Source organism: Littorina saxatilis, unplaced genomic scaffold, assembly GCF_037325665.1.
Source record: "Littorina saxatilis isolate snail1 unplaced genomic scaffold, US_GU_Lsax_2.0 scaffold_455, whole genome shotgun sequence".
In the NCBI taxonomy this organism is placed as follows: domain Eukaryota; kingdom Metazoa; phylum Mollusca; class Gastropoda; order Littorinimorpha; family Littorinidae; genus Littorina; species Littorina saxatilis.
Genome location: NW_027128213.1, coordinates 36,828 through 53,966, shown reverse-complemented (window position 1 = coordinate 53,966; position 17,139 = coordinate 36,828). Strand labels below are relative to the sequence as shown.

The 17,139-nt window shown below is 45.7% G+C and overlaps 1 protein-coding gene across 3 annotated transcripts in view; it reads right to left on the bottom strand.

The window, feature by feature from the left end:
* LOC138956581 (uncharacterized) overlaps positions 1 to 17,139 on the bottom strand; it is a 71,257-nt gene that overhangs the window by 28,134 nt on the left and 25,984 nt on the right. For all 3 annotated transcript variants that reach the window (XM_070327904.1, XM_070327903.1, XM_070327905.1), the window contains 3 exons: positions 12,996 to 13,065; positions 7,789 to 7,875; positions 1,391 to 1,507 (listed from right to left, as the gene is read on the bottom strand). In XM_070327904.1, the coding sequence (XP_070184005.1) occupies positions 1,391 to 1,507; positions 7,789 to 7,875; positions 12,996 to 13,065 (274 nt within the window). The remainder of the gene's footprint in view (positions 1 to 1,390; positions 1,508 to 7,788; positions 7,876 to 12,995; positions 13,066 to 17,139) is intronic.

Sequence of the window (17,139 nt, the reverse complement as noted above, 5' to 3'; positions counted from 1 at the left end):
TTAGCTTCAGCAATGTCTGACACAATCATTAACAGAATGTTTAGCTTCAGCAATGTCTGACACAATCATCAACAGAATGTTTAGCTTCAGCAATGTCTGACACAATCATCAACAGAATGTTTAGCTTCAGCAATGTCTGACACAATCATCAACAGAATGTTTAGCTTCAGCAATGTCTGACACAATCATCAACAGAATGTTTAGCTTCAGCAATGTCTGACACAACCATCAACAGTATGTTTAGCTTCAGCAATGTCTGACACAATCATCAACAGTATGTTTAGCTTCAGCAATGTCTGACACAACCATCAACAGTATGTTTAGCTTCAGCAATGTCTGACACAATCATCAACAGTATGTTTAGCTTCAGCAATGTCTGACACAATCATCAACAGTATGTTTAGCGTCAGCAATGTCTGACACAATCATCAACAGTATGTTTAGCTTCAGCAATGTCTGACACAATCATCAACAGAATGTTTAGCTTCAGCAATGTCTGACACAATCGTCAACAGAATGTTTAGCTTCAGCAATGTCTGACACAATCATCAACGGAATGCTTAGCTTCAGCAATGTCTGACACAATCATCAACAGAATGTTTAGCTTCAGCAATGTCTGACACAATCATCAACATAATGTTTAGCTTCAGCAATGTCTGACACAATCATTAACAGAATGTTTAGCTTCAGCAATGCCTGACACAATCATCAACAGAATGTTTAGCTTCAGCAATGTCTGACACAATCATCAACAGAATGTTTAGCTTCAGCAATGTCTGACACAATCATCAACAGAATGTTTAGCTTCAGCAATGTCTGACACAATCATCAACAGAATGTTTAGCTTCAGCAATGTCTGACACAATCATCAACAAAATGTTTAGCTTCAGCAATGTCTGACACAATCATCAACAGTATGTTTAGCTTCAGCAATGTCTGACACAATCATCAACACTATGTTTAGCTTCAGCAATGTCTGACACAATCATCAACATAATGTTTAGCTTCAGCAATGTCTGACACAATCATTAACAGAATGTTTAGCTTCAGCAATGTCTGACACAATCATCAACAGTATGTTTAGCTTCAGCAATGTCTGACACAATCATCAACACTATGTTTAGCTTCAGCAATGTCTGACACAATCATCAACATAATGTTTAGCTTCAGCAATGTCTGACACAATCATCAACAGTATGTTTAGCTTCAGCAATGTCTGACACAATCATCAACAGTATGTTTAGCTTCAGCAATGTCTGACACAATCATCAACACTATGTTTTGGCACACTGAAAACCAGCCGGTCACGCAGATACGATACACTGGTTACTAAGATTTGCTGATTACTTTAGCTTGTTATACTTTAAGTAAGGTTATAAGTATGACATACTGTGACGTCCAGAATCTGCTGAAGAAGATACACGGCCTCGACATTCGTCTTGGTGCGGTCCTTGTAGATCACCAGCCAGGAGTGACCATCCAGCACACAGTATCTCCTCTTCTGCCACTGGTGGTGGGTAGACACAAAGATTGTATTGAAAACACACAGACACAGATACAGACACAAATACATGAACACACACACACACACACACACATACACACACACACACACACACACACACACACACACACACACACACACACACACACACACACACACACACACACACACACACACACACACACACACACACACACACACACACACACACACACACACACACACACACACACACACACACACACACACACACACACACACACACACACACACACACACACACACACACACACACACACACACACACACACACACACACACACACACACACACACACACACACACACACACACACACACACACACACACACACACACACACACACACACACACACACACACACACACACACACACACACACACACACACACACACACACACACACACACACACACACACACACACACACACACACACACACACACACACACACACACACACACACACACACACACACACAGACACACACACACACAAACACATTATAGAAAACCTCTAGAAAATGACGAATCAAACAATGTTGATGACACTTATCAATTGTACATGAGTGAGGACTCCAAAATCATGATGGCAGACATCGACTTGTGTGACCTGATCAGCGGTCGGAACACAGCGTGTTTGTGAGATAAGCTTGTGTGCCCTGATCAGCGGTCAGAACACAGCGTGTTTGCGAGGTAAGCTTGTGTGACCTGATCAGCGGTCAGAACACAGCGTGTTTGTGAGATAAGCTTGTGTGACCTGATCAGCGGTCAGAACACAGCGTGTTTGTGAGATAAGCTTGTGTGACCTGATCAGCGGTCAGAACACAGGGTGTTTGTGAGATAAGCTTGTGTGACCTGATCAGCGGTCGGAACACAGCGTGTTTGTGAGATAAGCTTGTGTGACCTGATCAGCGGTCGGAACACAGCGTGTTTGTGAGATAAGCTTGTGTGACCTGATCAGCGGTCAGAACACAGGGTGTTTGTGAGATAAGCTTGTGTGACCTGATCAGCGTCGGAACACAGGGTGTTTGTGAGATAAGCTTGTGTGACCTGATCAGCGGTCAGAACACAGCGTGTTTGCGAGGTAAGCTTGTGTGACCTGATCAGCGGTCAGAACACAGCGTGTTTGTGAGATAAGCTTGTGTGACCTGATCAGCGGTCGGAACACAGCGTGTTTGTGAGATAAGCTTGTGTGACCTGATCAGCGGTCGGAACACAGCGTGTTTGTGAGATAAGCTTGTGTGACCTGATCAGCGGTCGGAACACAGCGTGTTTGTGAGATAAGATTGTGTGACCTGATCAGTGGTCGGAACACAGCGTGTTTGTGAGATAAGCTTGTGTGACCTGATCAGCGGTCGGAACACAGCGTGTTTGTGAGATAAGCTTGTGTGACCTGATCAGCGGTCGGAACACAGCGTGTTTGCGAGATAAGCTTGTGTGACCTGATTAGCGGTCGGAACACAGCGTGTTTGCGAGATAAGCTTGTGTGACCTGATCAGCGGTCGGAACACAGCGTGTTTGCGAGATAAGCTTGTGTGACCTGATCAGCGGTCGGAACACAGCGTGTTTGTGAGATAAGCTTGACTAGAAGACTGTTCACGTGAACACTGCTCATTCTGTGTATCAATGTAGAGTTTTAACAAACTCTTTGTAAATTTGTTTGCAAAGGATTTACAAGACGGAAACACACACCTTTCCGAACAAACACAGACAAACTCACATACACAAACGCAAACACAATCTCTCTCTCTCTCTCTCTCTCTCTCTCTCTCTCTCTCTCTCTCTCTCTCTCTTTCTTTCTCTCTCTCTCTCTCTGTCTCTCTCTCTCTTTCTTTCTCTCTCGCTTTCTCTCTTTCTCTCTCTCTTTCTGTCTCTCTCTCTTTCTCTCTCTCTCTTTCTCTCTCTCTCTGTGTCTCTCTCTCTCTGTCTCTCTCTTACACCCACACACACACACACACACACACACACACACACACACACACATACACACACACACACACACACACACACACACACACACACACACACACACACACACACACACACTTGCGTGGCACTGTTATGCGTTATTGTGTTTGACCACATCAGAGATGGGCGGCCAAGAGCAAAGGTTTGAACCTCCACGTGCTGCATGAGTGTTATGCGCTTCATGCTGAAAGCGTTTTTCTCCAACATGCTCCGTGGGGGATGCGTCACAACACGTCACACCCCATTCTGATACTCATCGGTCCACGCTATCGCTCTGTGTCTCTGACAGGATGAATAATTACTACTCGCATTAAAGGGAAATCTATCAAAACAAGAATACAGAGTTATTTCCCATATGTTTTTCACTAATGTTTCTGATAACAGACGAAAGACGAACGTGATTGTAGAATGGTCGACTTCGAGAGTGATCTCCGTTCTGTTCTTCACAGTTATGATAAAGACATCGTTCTAAGGTCAAAACAAGTCGACATTTTGAGAATGCTGTGGGAAGGAGATCGTGATATTGTTGCATCACTCCTAATTGGTTACGGAAAAAGTCGTCTGCTTCATAGCCATTTTGTTATGATCACATAACACTTTTGCCATATTTAAAGTTGTTTGCACAGTACACACATCCGCGAAAGATAGCTCGCTTGACAGTGTCTTTCATCACAATTCCTTTCTAAGTTTAAAAATTACACACCATGAAAAATCATTATCGACGATCGCGAATCTGCTTATATCAATAACACATTACGAAAAGCTCTAGGTGTCGACGATGATCCCGAAAACCGAAGAAGAGCACTGCCATTTTGCACGCAGAAACTTTGAAAGTAGCGTGTGTACTCCTGGATTTCGCTGTAGTAAATATATTCTCAGTTACTTTCCCGTTGGCTTCCAAAGTAAGACTTTTGTTCGACCCATGCAAACGACAGAGAGGGAAGTACTTCCAAGGTCGCTCAAAACTTTGGAAGTAGTCGGGAACTTCCGGATTCAGCCCTCAGTTATTTCCTCGCTTACTACCGAAGTAAGCTCTTTTTCCGATCCATGCATGCGAAAGTGAGGAAAGTACCTCAAAACTTTCGAAGTAATTGCGAACTTGCTCAGGAGATCAAGATTTCAAGTAACACTAGTAAAAAGACTTGAACTTGTTAGAACCGTCTTACATTGTTAGTCATACACTGAGACCAGCCTGTACACGGATATGTAGACATCAAACTTGCATCGCTCCCGGAAAGCCATATCGGTGTTAGGGTTGTAACGAATCTGATAACCAACCATTTTTCACACAAACCACCGGACAAAACCGGGCAATCTACTGGCTCATTTACTTGAACAAACACTAAAATAACACGCGCGAAAGTTTGCCTTGTTGCTGCCTCCACCTGTATATGGCTATACTATAACTACGTCACTACTCCTGTATCTGGCTATACTATAACTACGTCACTACTCCTGTGTGTCCACAAAGGATTTAACGGAGCTGTATCTGGCTATACTATAACTACGTCACTACTCCTGTGTGTCCACAAAGGATTTAACGGAGCTGTATCTGGCTATACTATAACTACGTCACTACTCCTGTGTGTCCACAAAGGATTTAACGGAGCTGTATCTGGCTACACTAGAACTACGTCATTACTCCTGTGTGTCCACAAAGGATTTAACGGATCTGTATCTGGCTACACTAGAACTACGTCATTACTCCTGTGTGTCCACAAAGGATTTAACGGATCTGTATCTGGCTATACTAGAACTACGTCACTACTCCTGTGTGTCCACAAAGGATTTAACGGATCTGTATCTGGCTATACTATAACTACGTCACTACTCCTGTGTGTCCACAAAGGATTTAACGGAGCTGTATCTGGCTATACTATAACTACGTCACTACTCCTGTGTGTCCACAAAGGATTTAACGGAGCTGTATCTGGCTATACTATAACTACGTCACTACTCCTGTGTGTCCAAAAAGGATTTAACGGAGCTGTATCTGGCTATACTATAACTACGTCACTACTCCTGTGTGTCCACAAAGGATTTAACGGATCTGTATCTGGCTATACTATAACTCCGTCACTACTCCTGTGTGTCCACAAAGGATTTAACGGAGCTGTATCTGGCTATACTAGAACTACGTCATTACTCCTGTGTGTCCACAAAGGATTTAACGGATCTGTATCTGGCTACACTAGAACTACGTCATTACTCCTGTGTGTCCACAAAGGATTTAACGGAGCTGTATCTGGCTATACTAGAACTACGTCACTACTCCTGTGTGTCCACAAAGGATTTCGTTCTTCCAAGCATGACCACATCACCCCTCTTCTTCAAACCCTACACTGGCTGCCTGTTCAACAGAGGATTCAGTTCAAGATCTCCACACTCTGCTTCAGAAACTTTGATCTATCGTCCCCTAGCTATCTTTCTGACCTTCTTGATGTCTACTCCCCCTCCCGCTCCCTAAGATCCTCCACAGACACCCGCCTTTTCAGGATACCATCAGCACGCACCAAAACATATGGCCAGCGCACCTTCTCTTACCAGGCCCCATCCATCTGGAACCAACTCCCCCATTCACTCAGGCACTCCACATCTATGCAATCATTCAAAACCTCACTCAAAACACACCTCTTCCCTCACTAGTCCGTTAATGACCACACATCCCCCTCTCCTGCTGGTCCTTGATCTGTCTCTTTCTTTCTCCTTCTTCTTCCCTTTCCAGCTCTATTCTTCTTCTCTCAACTAACTCTATGTATCCAATAATTTATTTATTTATTTACGACTGTTGTTCCGTCTAGAATGCATGTGCCTGTAGTTGGTATGAGTGAGTGCGTCGCGTTCTCGCTGTGCGCCTGTCTGCGAGTGTATGAGTCCGAGTGTCTTGGTCCTTGTCGATTTGTGTTTCGTATAATGTTCACTATGTATTTTATATGTTGTAAGCGCCTAGGGCTATATTTAGATTAGGCGCACAAATGTTCATAATAATAATAATAATAATAATTATTATTATTATTATTATGAACATTTGTGCGCCTAATCTAAATATAGCCCTAGGCGCTTACAAAATATAAAATACACAGTGAACATTATACGAAACACAAATCGACAAGGACTCATACACTCACAGACAGGCGCACAGCGAGAACGCGACGCACTCACTCATACCAACTACAGGCACATGCATTCTAGACGGAAAAACAGTCGTAAATAAATAAATAAAGTATTGGATACATAAAGTTTGTTGAGAGAAGAAGAATAGAGCTGGAAAGGGAAGAAGAAGGAGAAAGAAAGAGACAGATCAAGGACCAGCAGGAGAGGGTGATGTGTGGTCATTAACGGACTAGTGAGGGAAGAGGTGTGTTTTGAGTGAGGTTTTGAATGATTGCATAGATGTGGAGTGCCTGAGTGAATGCGGGAGTTGGTAATAATAATAATAATTTAACGGAGCTGTATCTGGCTATACTAGAACTACGTCACTACTCCTGTGTGTCCACAAAGGATTTAACGGAGCTGTATCTGGCTATACTAGAACTACGTCACTACTCGTCACTACTCCTGTGTGTCCACAGAGGATTTAACGGAGCTGTATCTGGCTATACTATAACTACGTCACTACTCCTGTGTGTCCACAAAGGATTTAACGGAGCTGTATCTGGCTATACTAGAACTACGTCACTACTCGTCACTACTCCTGTGTGTCCACAAAGGATTTAACGGAGCTGTATCTGGCTATACTAGAACTACGTCACTACTCCTGTGTGTCCACAAAGGATTTAACGGAGCTGTATCTGGCTATACTAGAACTACGTCACTACTCGTCACTACTCCTGTGTGTCCACAAAGGATTTAACGGAGCTGTATATGGCTATACTAGAACTACGTCACTACTCCTGTGTGTCCACAAAGGATTTAACGGAGCTGTATCTGGCTATACTAGAACTACGTCACTACTCGTCACTACTCCTGTGTGTCCACAAAGGATTTAACGGAGCTGTATCTGGCTATACTAGAACTACGTCACTACTCGTCACTACTCCTGTGTGTCCACAAAGGATTTAACGGAGCTGTATCTGGCTATACTAGAACTGCGTCACTACTCGTCACTACTCCTATGTGTCCAAAAAGGATTTAACGGAGCTGTATCTGGCTATACTATAACTACGTCACTACTCCTGTGTGCCCAACAAGGATTTAACGGAGCTGTATATACAACTTAAAGACACAAGAAACCTAACAAGCAAAACAAAAGATAGACGTATACACGACACTAACCTTCACCAGTCCAAAGAGAGTCTTCCTTTGGACAAACAGCCATCCTTCCTTGGCTGGTGCTGACGCTTGCTGTGTTGGTCCAGACCCCTGCAAGACAGGAACAAGGATCTGACATAAAAACTGATGTGCTACTACGTCATAAAAACTGATGTGCTACTACGTCATAAAAACCGATGTGCTACTACGTCATAAAAACTGATGTGCTGCTACGACATAAAAACTGATGTGCTGCTACGTCAAGGAATTTGCTCTCTTAACTCTGTCTGCTATTTGGGACACCTGGCAAACTGTGCTCAGAAAATATTATGGTCTAACTCGTTGCGCTGAATATTCGAGGACATACAATCATGTATTGTCCATATAATTAAACAATGGATGGACACATGTGGTTCGTCTGCTCTTAAAACAACCAAACAACATATGACAACAACCATAACAAGTAAAACTAAAAACAATACAACATAGACTGAGCAACGGAATTGGACGGGAGCACGTGCTGAACACCAGGAGCAACGGGGCTCTCGTTATAATGTATGCCAACAACGCAGCTCGCGTTGTAGTGTATGCCAACAACGGGGCTTTCGTTATAGTGTATGCCAACAACGGGGCTCTCGTTATAGTGTATGCCAACAACGGGGCTCTCGTTATAGTGTATGCCAACAACGGGGCTCTCGTTACAGTGTATGCCAACAACGCGGCTCTCGTTATAGTGTATGCCAACAACGGGGCTCTCGTTACAGTGTATGCCAACAACAAAGCTCTCGTTACAGTGTATGCCAACAACGGGGCTCTCGTTACAGTGTATGCCAACAACGGGGCTCTCGTTACAGTGTATGCCAACAACGGGACTCTCGTTACAGTGTATGCCAACAACGGGACTCTCGTTACGGTGTATGCCAACAACGGGGCTCTCGTTACAGTGTATGCCAACAACAAGGCTCTCGTTACAGTGTATGCCAACAACAAGGCTCTCGTTACAGTGTATGCCAACAACGGGGCTCTCGTTACAGTGTATGACAACAACGGGGCTCTCGTAACAGTGTATGCCAACAACGGGGCTCTCGTTACAGTGTATGCCAACAACGGTGCTCTCGTTACAGTGTGTGCCAACAACGGGGCTCTCGTTATAGTGTATGCCAACAACGGGGCTCTCGTTACAGTGTATGCCAACAACGGGTCTCTCGTTACGGTGTATGCCAACAACGGGGCTCTCGTTACAGTGTTTGCCAACAACGGGGCTCTCGTTACAGTGTATGCCAACAACGGGGCTCTCGTTACAGTGTATGCCAACAACGGGGCTCTCGTTACAGTGTATGCCAACAACGGGGCTCTCGTTACAGTGTATGCCAACAACGGGGCTCTCGTTACAGTGTATGCCAACAACGGGACTCTCGTTACAGTGTGTGCCAACAACGGTGCTCTCGTTACAGTGTATGCCAACAACGGTGCTCTCGTTATAGTGTGTGCCAACAACGCAGCTCTCGTTACAGTGTATGCCAACAACGGTGCTCTCGTTATAGTGTATGCCAACAACGGGGCTCTCGTTACAGTGTATGCCAACAACGGGTCTCCCATTACAGTGTATGCCAACAACGGGGCTCTCGTTACAGTGTATGCCAACAACGGGTCTCTCGTTACAGTGTATGCCAACAACGGGGCTCTCGTTACAGTGTATGCCAACAACGGGGCTCTCGTTACAGTGTATGCCAACAACGGGGCTCTTGTTACAGTGTATGCCAACAACGGGGCTCTCGGTACAGTGTATGCCAACAACGGGGCTCTTTGTTACAGTGTATGCCAACAACGGGGCTCTCGTTACAGTGTATGCCAACAACAGGGCTCTCGTTACAGTGTATGCCACCAACGGGACTCTCGTTACAGTGTATGCCAACAACGGGGCTCTCGTTTCAGTGTATGCCAACAACGGGGCTCTCGTTATAGTGTATGCCAACAACGGGGCTCTCGTTACAGTGTATGCCAACAACGGGGCTCTCGTTACAGTGTATGCCAAAAACGGGGCTCTCGTTACAGTGTATGCCAACAACGGGGCTCTCGTTATAGTGTATGCCAACAACGGGGCTCTCGTTACAGTGTATGCCAACAACGGGTCTCTCGTTACAGTGTATGCCAACAACGGGGCTCTCGTTACAGTGTATGCCAACAACGGGGCTCTCGTTACAGTGTATGCCAACAACAAGGCTCTCGTTACAGTGTATGCCAACAACGGGGCTCTCGTTACAGTGTATGCCAACAACGGGGCTCTCGTTACAGTGTATGCCAACAACGGGGCTCTCGTTACAGTGTATGCCAACAACAAGGCTCTCGTTATAGTGTATGCCAACAACGGGGCTCTCGTTACAGTGTATGCCAACAACGGGGCTCTCGTTACAGTGTATGCCAACAACGGGGCTCTCGTTACAGTGTATGCCAACAACGGGGCTCTCGTTACAGTGTATGCCAACAACGCAACTCTCGTTACAGTGTATGCCAACAACGGGGCTCTCGTTACAGTGTATGCCAACAACGGGGCTCTCGTTATAGTGTATGCCAACAACGGTGCTCTCGTTACAGTGTATGCCAACAACGCAGCTCTCGTTACAGTGTATGCCAACAACGGGGCTCTCGTTACAGTGTATGCCAACAACGGGGCTCTCGTTATAGTGTATGCCAACAACGGGGCTCTCGTTACAGTGTATGCCAACAACGGTGCTCTCGTTACAGTGTGTGCAAACAACGCAGCTCTCGTTACAGTGTACGCCAACAACGGGGCTCTCGTTACAGTGTATGCCAACAACGGGGCTCTCGTTACAGTGTATGCCAACAACGGGGCTCTCGTTACAGTGTATGCCAACAACGGGGCTCTCGTTACAGTGTATGCCAACAACGGGGCTCTCGTTACAGTGTATGCCAACAACGGGGCTCTCGTTACAGTGTATGCCAACAACGCAGCTCTCGTTATAGTGTATGCCAACAACTCAGCTCTCGTTACAGTGTATGCCAACAACGTTACGCATCTCTCGTTGCAGTGTGTGCCAACAACGGGGCTCTCGTTATAGTGTATGCCAACAACGCAACTCTCGTTACAGTGTATGCCAACAACGGGGCTCTCGTTACAGTGTATGCCAACAACGGGGCTCTCGTTACAGTGTATGCCAACAACGGGGCTCTCGTTACAGTGTATGCCAACAACGGGGCTCTCGTTACAGTGTATGCCAACAACGGGTCTCTCGTTACAGTGTATGCCAACAACGGGGCTCTCGTTACAGTGTATGCCAACAACGGGGCTCTCGTTACAGTGTATGCCAACAACAAGGCTCTCGTTACAGTGTATGCCAACAACGGGGCTCTCGTTACAGTGTATGCCAACAACGGGGCTCTCGTTACAGTGTATGCCAACAACAAGGCTCTCGTTACAGTGTATGCCAACAACGGGGCTCTCGTTACAGTGTATGCCAACAACAGGGCTCTCGTTATAGTGTATGCCAACAACGGGGCTCTCGTTACAGTGTATGCCAACAACGGGACTCTCGTTACAGTGTATGCCAACAACAAGGCTCTCGTTACAGTGTATGCCTACAACGGGGCTCTCGTTACAGTGTATGCCAACAACGGGGCTCTCGTTACAGTGTATGCCAACAACGGAGCTCTCGTTACAGTGTATGCCAACAACGCAGCTTTCGTTACAGTGTATGCCAACAACGGGGCTCTCGTTATAGTGTATCCCAACAACGGGGCTCTCGTTACAGTGTATGCCAACCGAGCGGGTTCGAAAGATAGTCGGTCAAGCGCTATTTGACAAGTATTTGACTATGTAGTATCACCAAGTGTCATTTTGATTTCGTCTCGTGGAGATTATTAGCTTCTGCCTTTTTAGCACAGCATTGGAGACCGACATGTTTGAGGAACAAGTATACTTGTTCCAGTCTAAATAAACTAAATAAACCATGTTAAACAGTATATGTTTGAGATGCTTCGAATTTTCTTGTCCAACAGACAGCGGCAGATTTAGAATGTATGCCGGACAGAAATGAAATGAAGTCAATATATATTTGATGTCAAGTAAATCATGCAGTTTTTATTTGAGTCTACAGAACTTTGACAATTATATGTTCAAGTGAGGAAATCAGACACTCAGAGGGTGGATAGTGCCTTGTCGTTCTCTAAAGACCCACCGACAAAACTGGCTTTTCGGTATTGTTTAGATAGAAAGTGTTTTGTCTGACATTATTTAAAGTGTCATTCTTTATAAGAAGTCACGCTGATATTGCTCATTTGAACGATGAAACGTTTACTTTGTCTTGTTTATTTCCGGTGTGATAAACAAAAAAGTGTCCCGTTGTCACGAACTGAAAACTCTGCTGAACAATCCCTCTCAATGCGGTCAATGCGCATGCGCCAATCTTGGACTTAAAAAACGGACCCCTTGACCGAACGAACCATGGGTTAGGGTTAGGGTTTGGGCCTGACCACTATACCATCTAGTAGGTCACCTACCTGAGGACCAGAGACACAGACAGTGACCTACCTGACGACCAGACACACAGACAGTGACCTACCTGACGAACAGACACACAGACAGTGACCTACCTGACGACCACACACACAGACAGTGACCTACCTCACGACTACACACACAGACAGTGACCTACCTGACGACAAGACACACAGACAGTGACCTACCTGACGAACAGACACACAGACAGTGACCTACCTGACGACCTGACACACAGACAGTGGCCTACCTGACGACAAGACACACAGACAGTGACCTACCTGACGAACAGACACACAGACAGTGACCTACCTGACGAACAGACACACAGACAGTGACCTACCTGACGATCAGACACACAGACAGTGACCTACCTGACGAACAGACACACAGACAGTGACCTACCTCACGACCACACACACAGACAGTGACCTACCTCACGACCAGACACACAGACAGTGACCTACCCATCAATCACACACACAGACAGTGACCTACCTGACGACCACACACACACAGACAGTGACCTACCTAATAATCACACACATACAGTGACCTACCTCACGATCACACACACAGACAATGACCTACCTGACGATCAGACACACAGACAGTGACCTACCTGACGAACAGACACACAGACAGTGACCTACCTCACGACCACACACACAGACAGTGACCTACCTCACGACCACACACACAGACAGTGACCTACCTGACGCGGTGTCTTGGGTCTGGCCCCGCCTCCTCCCTGCTGGCTGGCCATTGTGCTCGCCCTGTCTCGCCTGAAACACCAACAACATGTTTCATGATCAAAGCCGCTTTGCTATACTCACAGTACGTTAAACATAATGAATTTATAACGGGTCTGTAAACCCCAAACACGGCATGGGATGACTACAACCAGTGTATGATACAATTGGCACAGAAAAATTATAAAAACAAAAAAAGCAATATCTATTGTTCCACGCTTGCAATAAACAACATAAGGCCAAAGTCGTATTTTATGTTTGGTTTCTAGCGTTTTATTCTGGCCACGCAAATTGCACACCGTACACAGACGCGTGTATGTCACTGAGAACAAACTCACATCCCATTTAGCACTCTTTGATGTTCTCACAAATTGCTTCGTAACTATGCTAAATAACGAAATGAATTTAATTGTCTTTTCTTCATCCACTCTTCTGCCTAAGGTCATGATAGTCTTCGCTAACTTAAAAGTAAATTTGTTCCAGATTCACCGTGAAAAAGACACGTTGCATGATTGAATACACGTATTTTAATATTATTTTTCAGCTTGTCATTTTCCAAAAAGTACGTAAATTCATGGGCCGTGCCAAGACATCCACAACGTCAGGTAGCCTTTGTAAATCGGTTGGTCCGTTATTCTGTAGTTTGATTAAGATTGCCTGAGAAGCTGGTGATATATAGTATTTTCTGTGTACATTATCCCTCGATACGTTGTGCATGTCTGTGTTACGTGAGACTAAGACAGTCAGTTGCCCATTGTGATTTTTCCTTGATTTTGTATTTTGTCCCTTCTGTTTTTGCCCGGTCAATTTTAAGGGTAGTCTTTTTTGAGCGGCTGTCACGTGATCCCTGTGAAGGACATCTTTAAGCCGAATGGTGATCCATGTGAAGGACATCTTTAATCCGAATGGTGATCCAGATAGTCAAGTGGACGGCTTTGAATTTCACAGAAAACTTGAATGAAATGACACGGGGATTAGCGAGAAGAAGTTTCAAAGTCTTTATTCCAATCCAACACTCGACATAACACCTCTTTGTGAAAGAGGGGGGGGGGGGGTATAAAAACTCTACCAAACTTATTGCGTGATGTTCAGGACAGGTTCACACACACACAAAGACTGAACGATGACAACAGTAGTTGTAATGTTATGACGTCATTGAAAACCGTGTTCTATTGTCAAAATGCAAGAACCCTGACATAAAAGGTTGCTGGGGAATTCTGGGAGAATCATGGCGGAATAAAAAGCACGCTAACCCTCCATGCCTGTGTCTGCTTCATTTATACCAGTTTGTTTATATGCATGTGACCGTCCAGCACGACGAGAACACGACAGTCATGGTGTCAGAAGTGGCTGGTAGCGAAGCAGTGAGTGTCAAAAACTTTATGTACGAGATTGCAAATCGAAAGTTTTGTTCGCGCGTGCCGTAGAGCATTTTGTTCGATCTAAAATCGCGTACTCCGACAGCAGCAAACTAGATGCAGCGTCGCAGTAGGAAGCGCACACTCCAAAAATAAAGAAAGGTGTGGTTCAGTGGTACTGATTCAGCAGAGATCCAGTATGGCAGAGCAGCCGAACCAACCACCATTACAGGCAGAGAGGAGACATTACACAGCCAATGTTCCAGTTTCCAAGCTGGTTATGGAAGGCACCTTATCCCAAAACTGGAAGAAGTTCAAAAGACAATGGGACAATTATGAGATTGCTTCTCGACTGGACAAAGAAGAAGGAGAATACCGGTGTGCAGTGTTGCTTGCCTGCATTGGCGAAGATGCAATGGAGGTGTATGACAGCATGAGGTTCTCTGAAGGTGAGAACAAGAAAGACATAAGCGTTGTCATCAAGAAACTGGAAGAATTTTGTGTGGGAGCCACGCATGAAGCGTTCGAAACATACAGATTTCACATTCGACGCCAGGAGTCGTCTGAGTCGATCGATGCGTATGTGGCAGCCCTTAGACAACTCGCTAAGAACTGTAAGTATGGCATCATGGAAGACCGTATGATACGGGGTAGAATTGTCGTTGGTGTCAAAAGTGATGCCATGCGGGAGAAACTTCTTGAAGATTCAACACTGACTTTTAAAAAAGCAGTAGACATATGCAGAGCTTATGAGTCATCCCAGCAACAACTCCATGAAATGTCTAAGGAAACAACAGTGGATCGCCTAAAGGGGGTTCCGAATGCTATGCAAAAGGGACAGCATCCGAAAATACAGTGGAAGCGTCCAAGCCGAAATATCGGAGAAAGGTTACAAAAGTGCACCATATGCGGTCGAGATCAGCATGGCAGAGAGTCCTGTCCTGCCGCGAAAGCGGAATGCAGAAAATGCGGGAAGAAAGGACATTATGCAGTTTGTTGTTTCAGCAAACCCATCAGCCAAGCTTCTGTGAAGGAAGTGAAAGATGAAGCATATCTGAGAGCAGTGTCAAATGCAGGAACTGACGCCTGGCATGTGGACGTTTAGCTAGAGCAGTCAAACATTCAGTTTAAGATGGACACTGGAGCAGATGTAACAGTGATGCCAGCAGTGATGGTCCCCAAAAACAAATACCCGCTTGCAAAGCCTTCGAAAAGACTCTTTGGCCCAGGTAAAATTCCACTAAAAGTGCTGGGACAGTTCACGTCAAAAATGAAAGTCAAGAACGCCATGGGCATTCAAGACATCTACGTGGTTGAAGCCCTAGAAGAACCTCTGTTGGGGAGACCCAGGCGCTAGAACTCGTGAAGCGTGTGGAAACGGTGAAACAAGGCGACAAGGAACGCATTCAGAAGACTTTCCCCAGGCTGTTCTCTGGACTTGGGAAAATGAAAGAGACTTATACAATTCGCCTGAAGGACGGTACAGTTCCGTATGCAGTGACAGCACCGACACGTGTTCCACTTTCTTTTCAACAGAAGGTAGAGGAGCAGCTTAGGCGACTGCAAGACCAGGAAGGGATTCGACCAGTCAACACTCCAACTGACTGGTGTGCTCCCATCGTTGTGGTGCCGAAAGCACATAATGATGCAGTGAGGATATGTGTGGACCTTACCAGACTGACCGAGAGTGTCAAGAGAGAAAACTATCCTCTTCCGTCTACAGATCAACTCCTCGCACAGTTAGAGGAGGTAACAGTATTCACTAAACTGGACTGCAACAGCGGTTTCTATCAAGTTCCACTGGAGAAAAGCTCACAAGAGTTGACGACCTTCATTACACCAATCGGACGTTTTTGTTTTCAACGTCTACCCTTCGGAATCTCGTCAGGGAGCGAGGTTTTTCATCGCATCATGTCGCAACTGTTGTCAGACATCTCAGGGGTCATATGCGACATAGATGATGTGTTGGTGTACGGACGCAACCAAGCCGAGCATGACCAACGCCTGTCCAGCAAGTATTTGAAAAGCTTCAAGATGCCGGTGTCACACTGAATGACAAGTGTGCTTTCAGCCAAACAAGCATCAGGTTCCTCGTACACGTGATCTCCAAGGATGGTTTCCAGATGGATCCGGACAAAGTGGAGGTTATCAGGAACATGCCTCGACCTAAGAGTGTCCCTGAACTACGACGTGTTTTGGAACTGGTGAACTTCGTCCGAAAGTTCTCCCCTAACCTGGCAGAAGAGACCAGATCTCTACGTGATTTGCTGAAAAGGGAAATTCAGTGGACATGGGGAGACGCACAGGAGAGAGAGTGTCAACGACTGAAAGAACAGCTGACCTCACCACCAGTGCTGGCTCACTACAGCACATCCTTGCCTACCAAAGTGTCAGCTGATGCTTCGTCATACGGTCTAGGAGCTGTCCTTCTCCAGGAACGAGACAGTGAATGGCAACCCGTATTCTTTGCTTCAAGATCCATGACGTCCACTGAGCAGCGCTATGCCCAGGTGGAAAAGGAGGCATTAGCGTCTACGTGGGCCTGCGAGAAGTTCGCTGACTTCTTGATTGGTCTTCCCTCATTCACCATAGAGACAGACCACAGGCCGCTTCTGGCACTCCTCAAGTCAAAACAGCTAGACGAGCTTTCGCCACAGATTCAACGGTTCCGTATGAGGCTGATTCTGACAACTGCTGACGTCTTATTGCGTGCTCCAGTCGGATCTCCACAGATGTCAGACTTACAGCT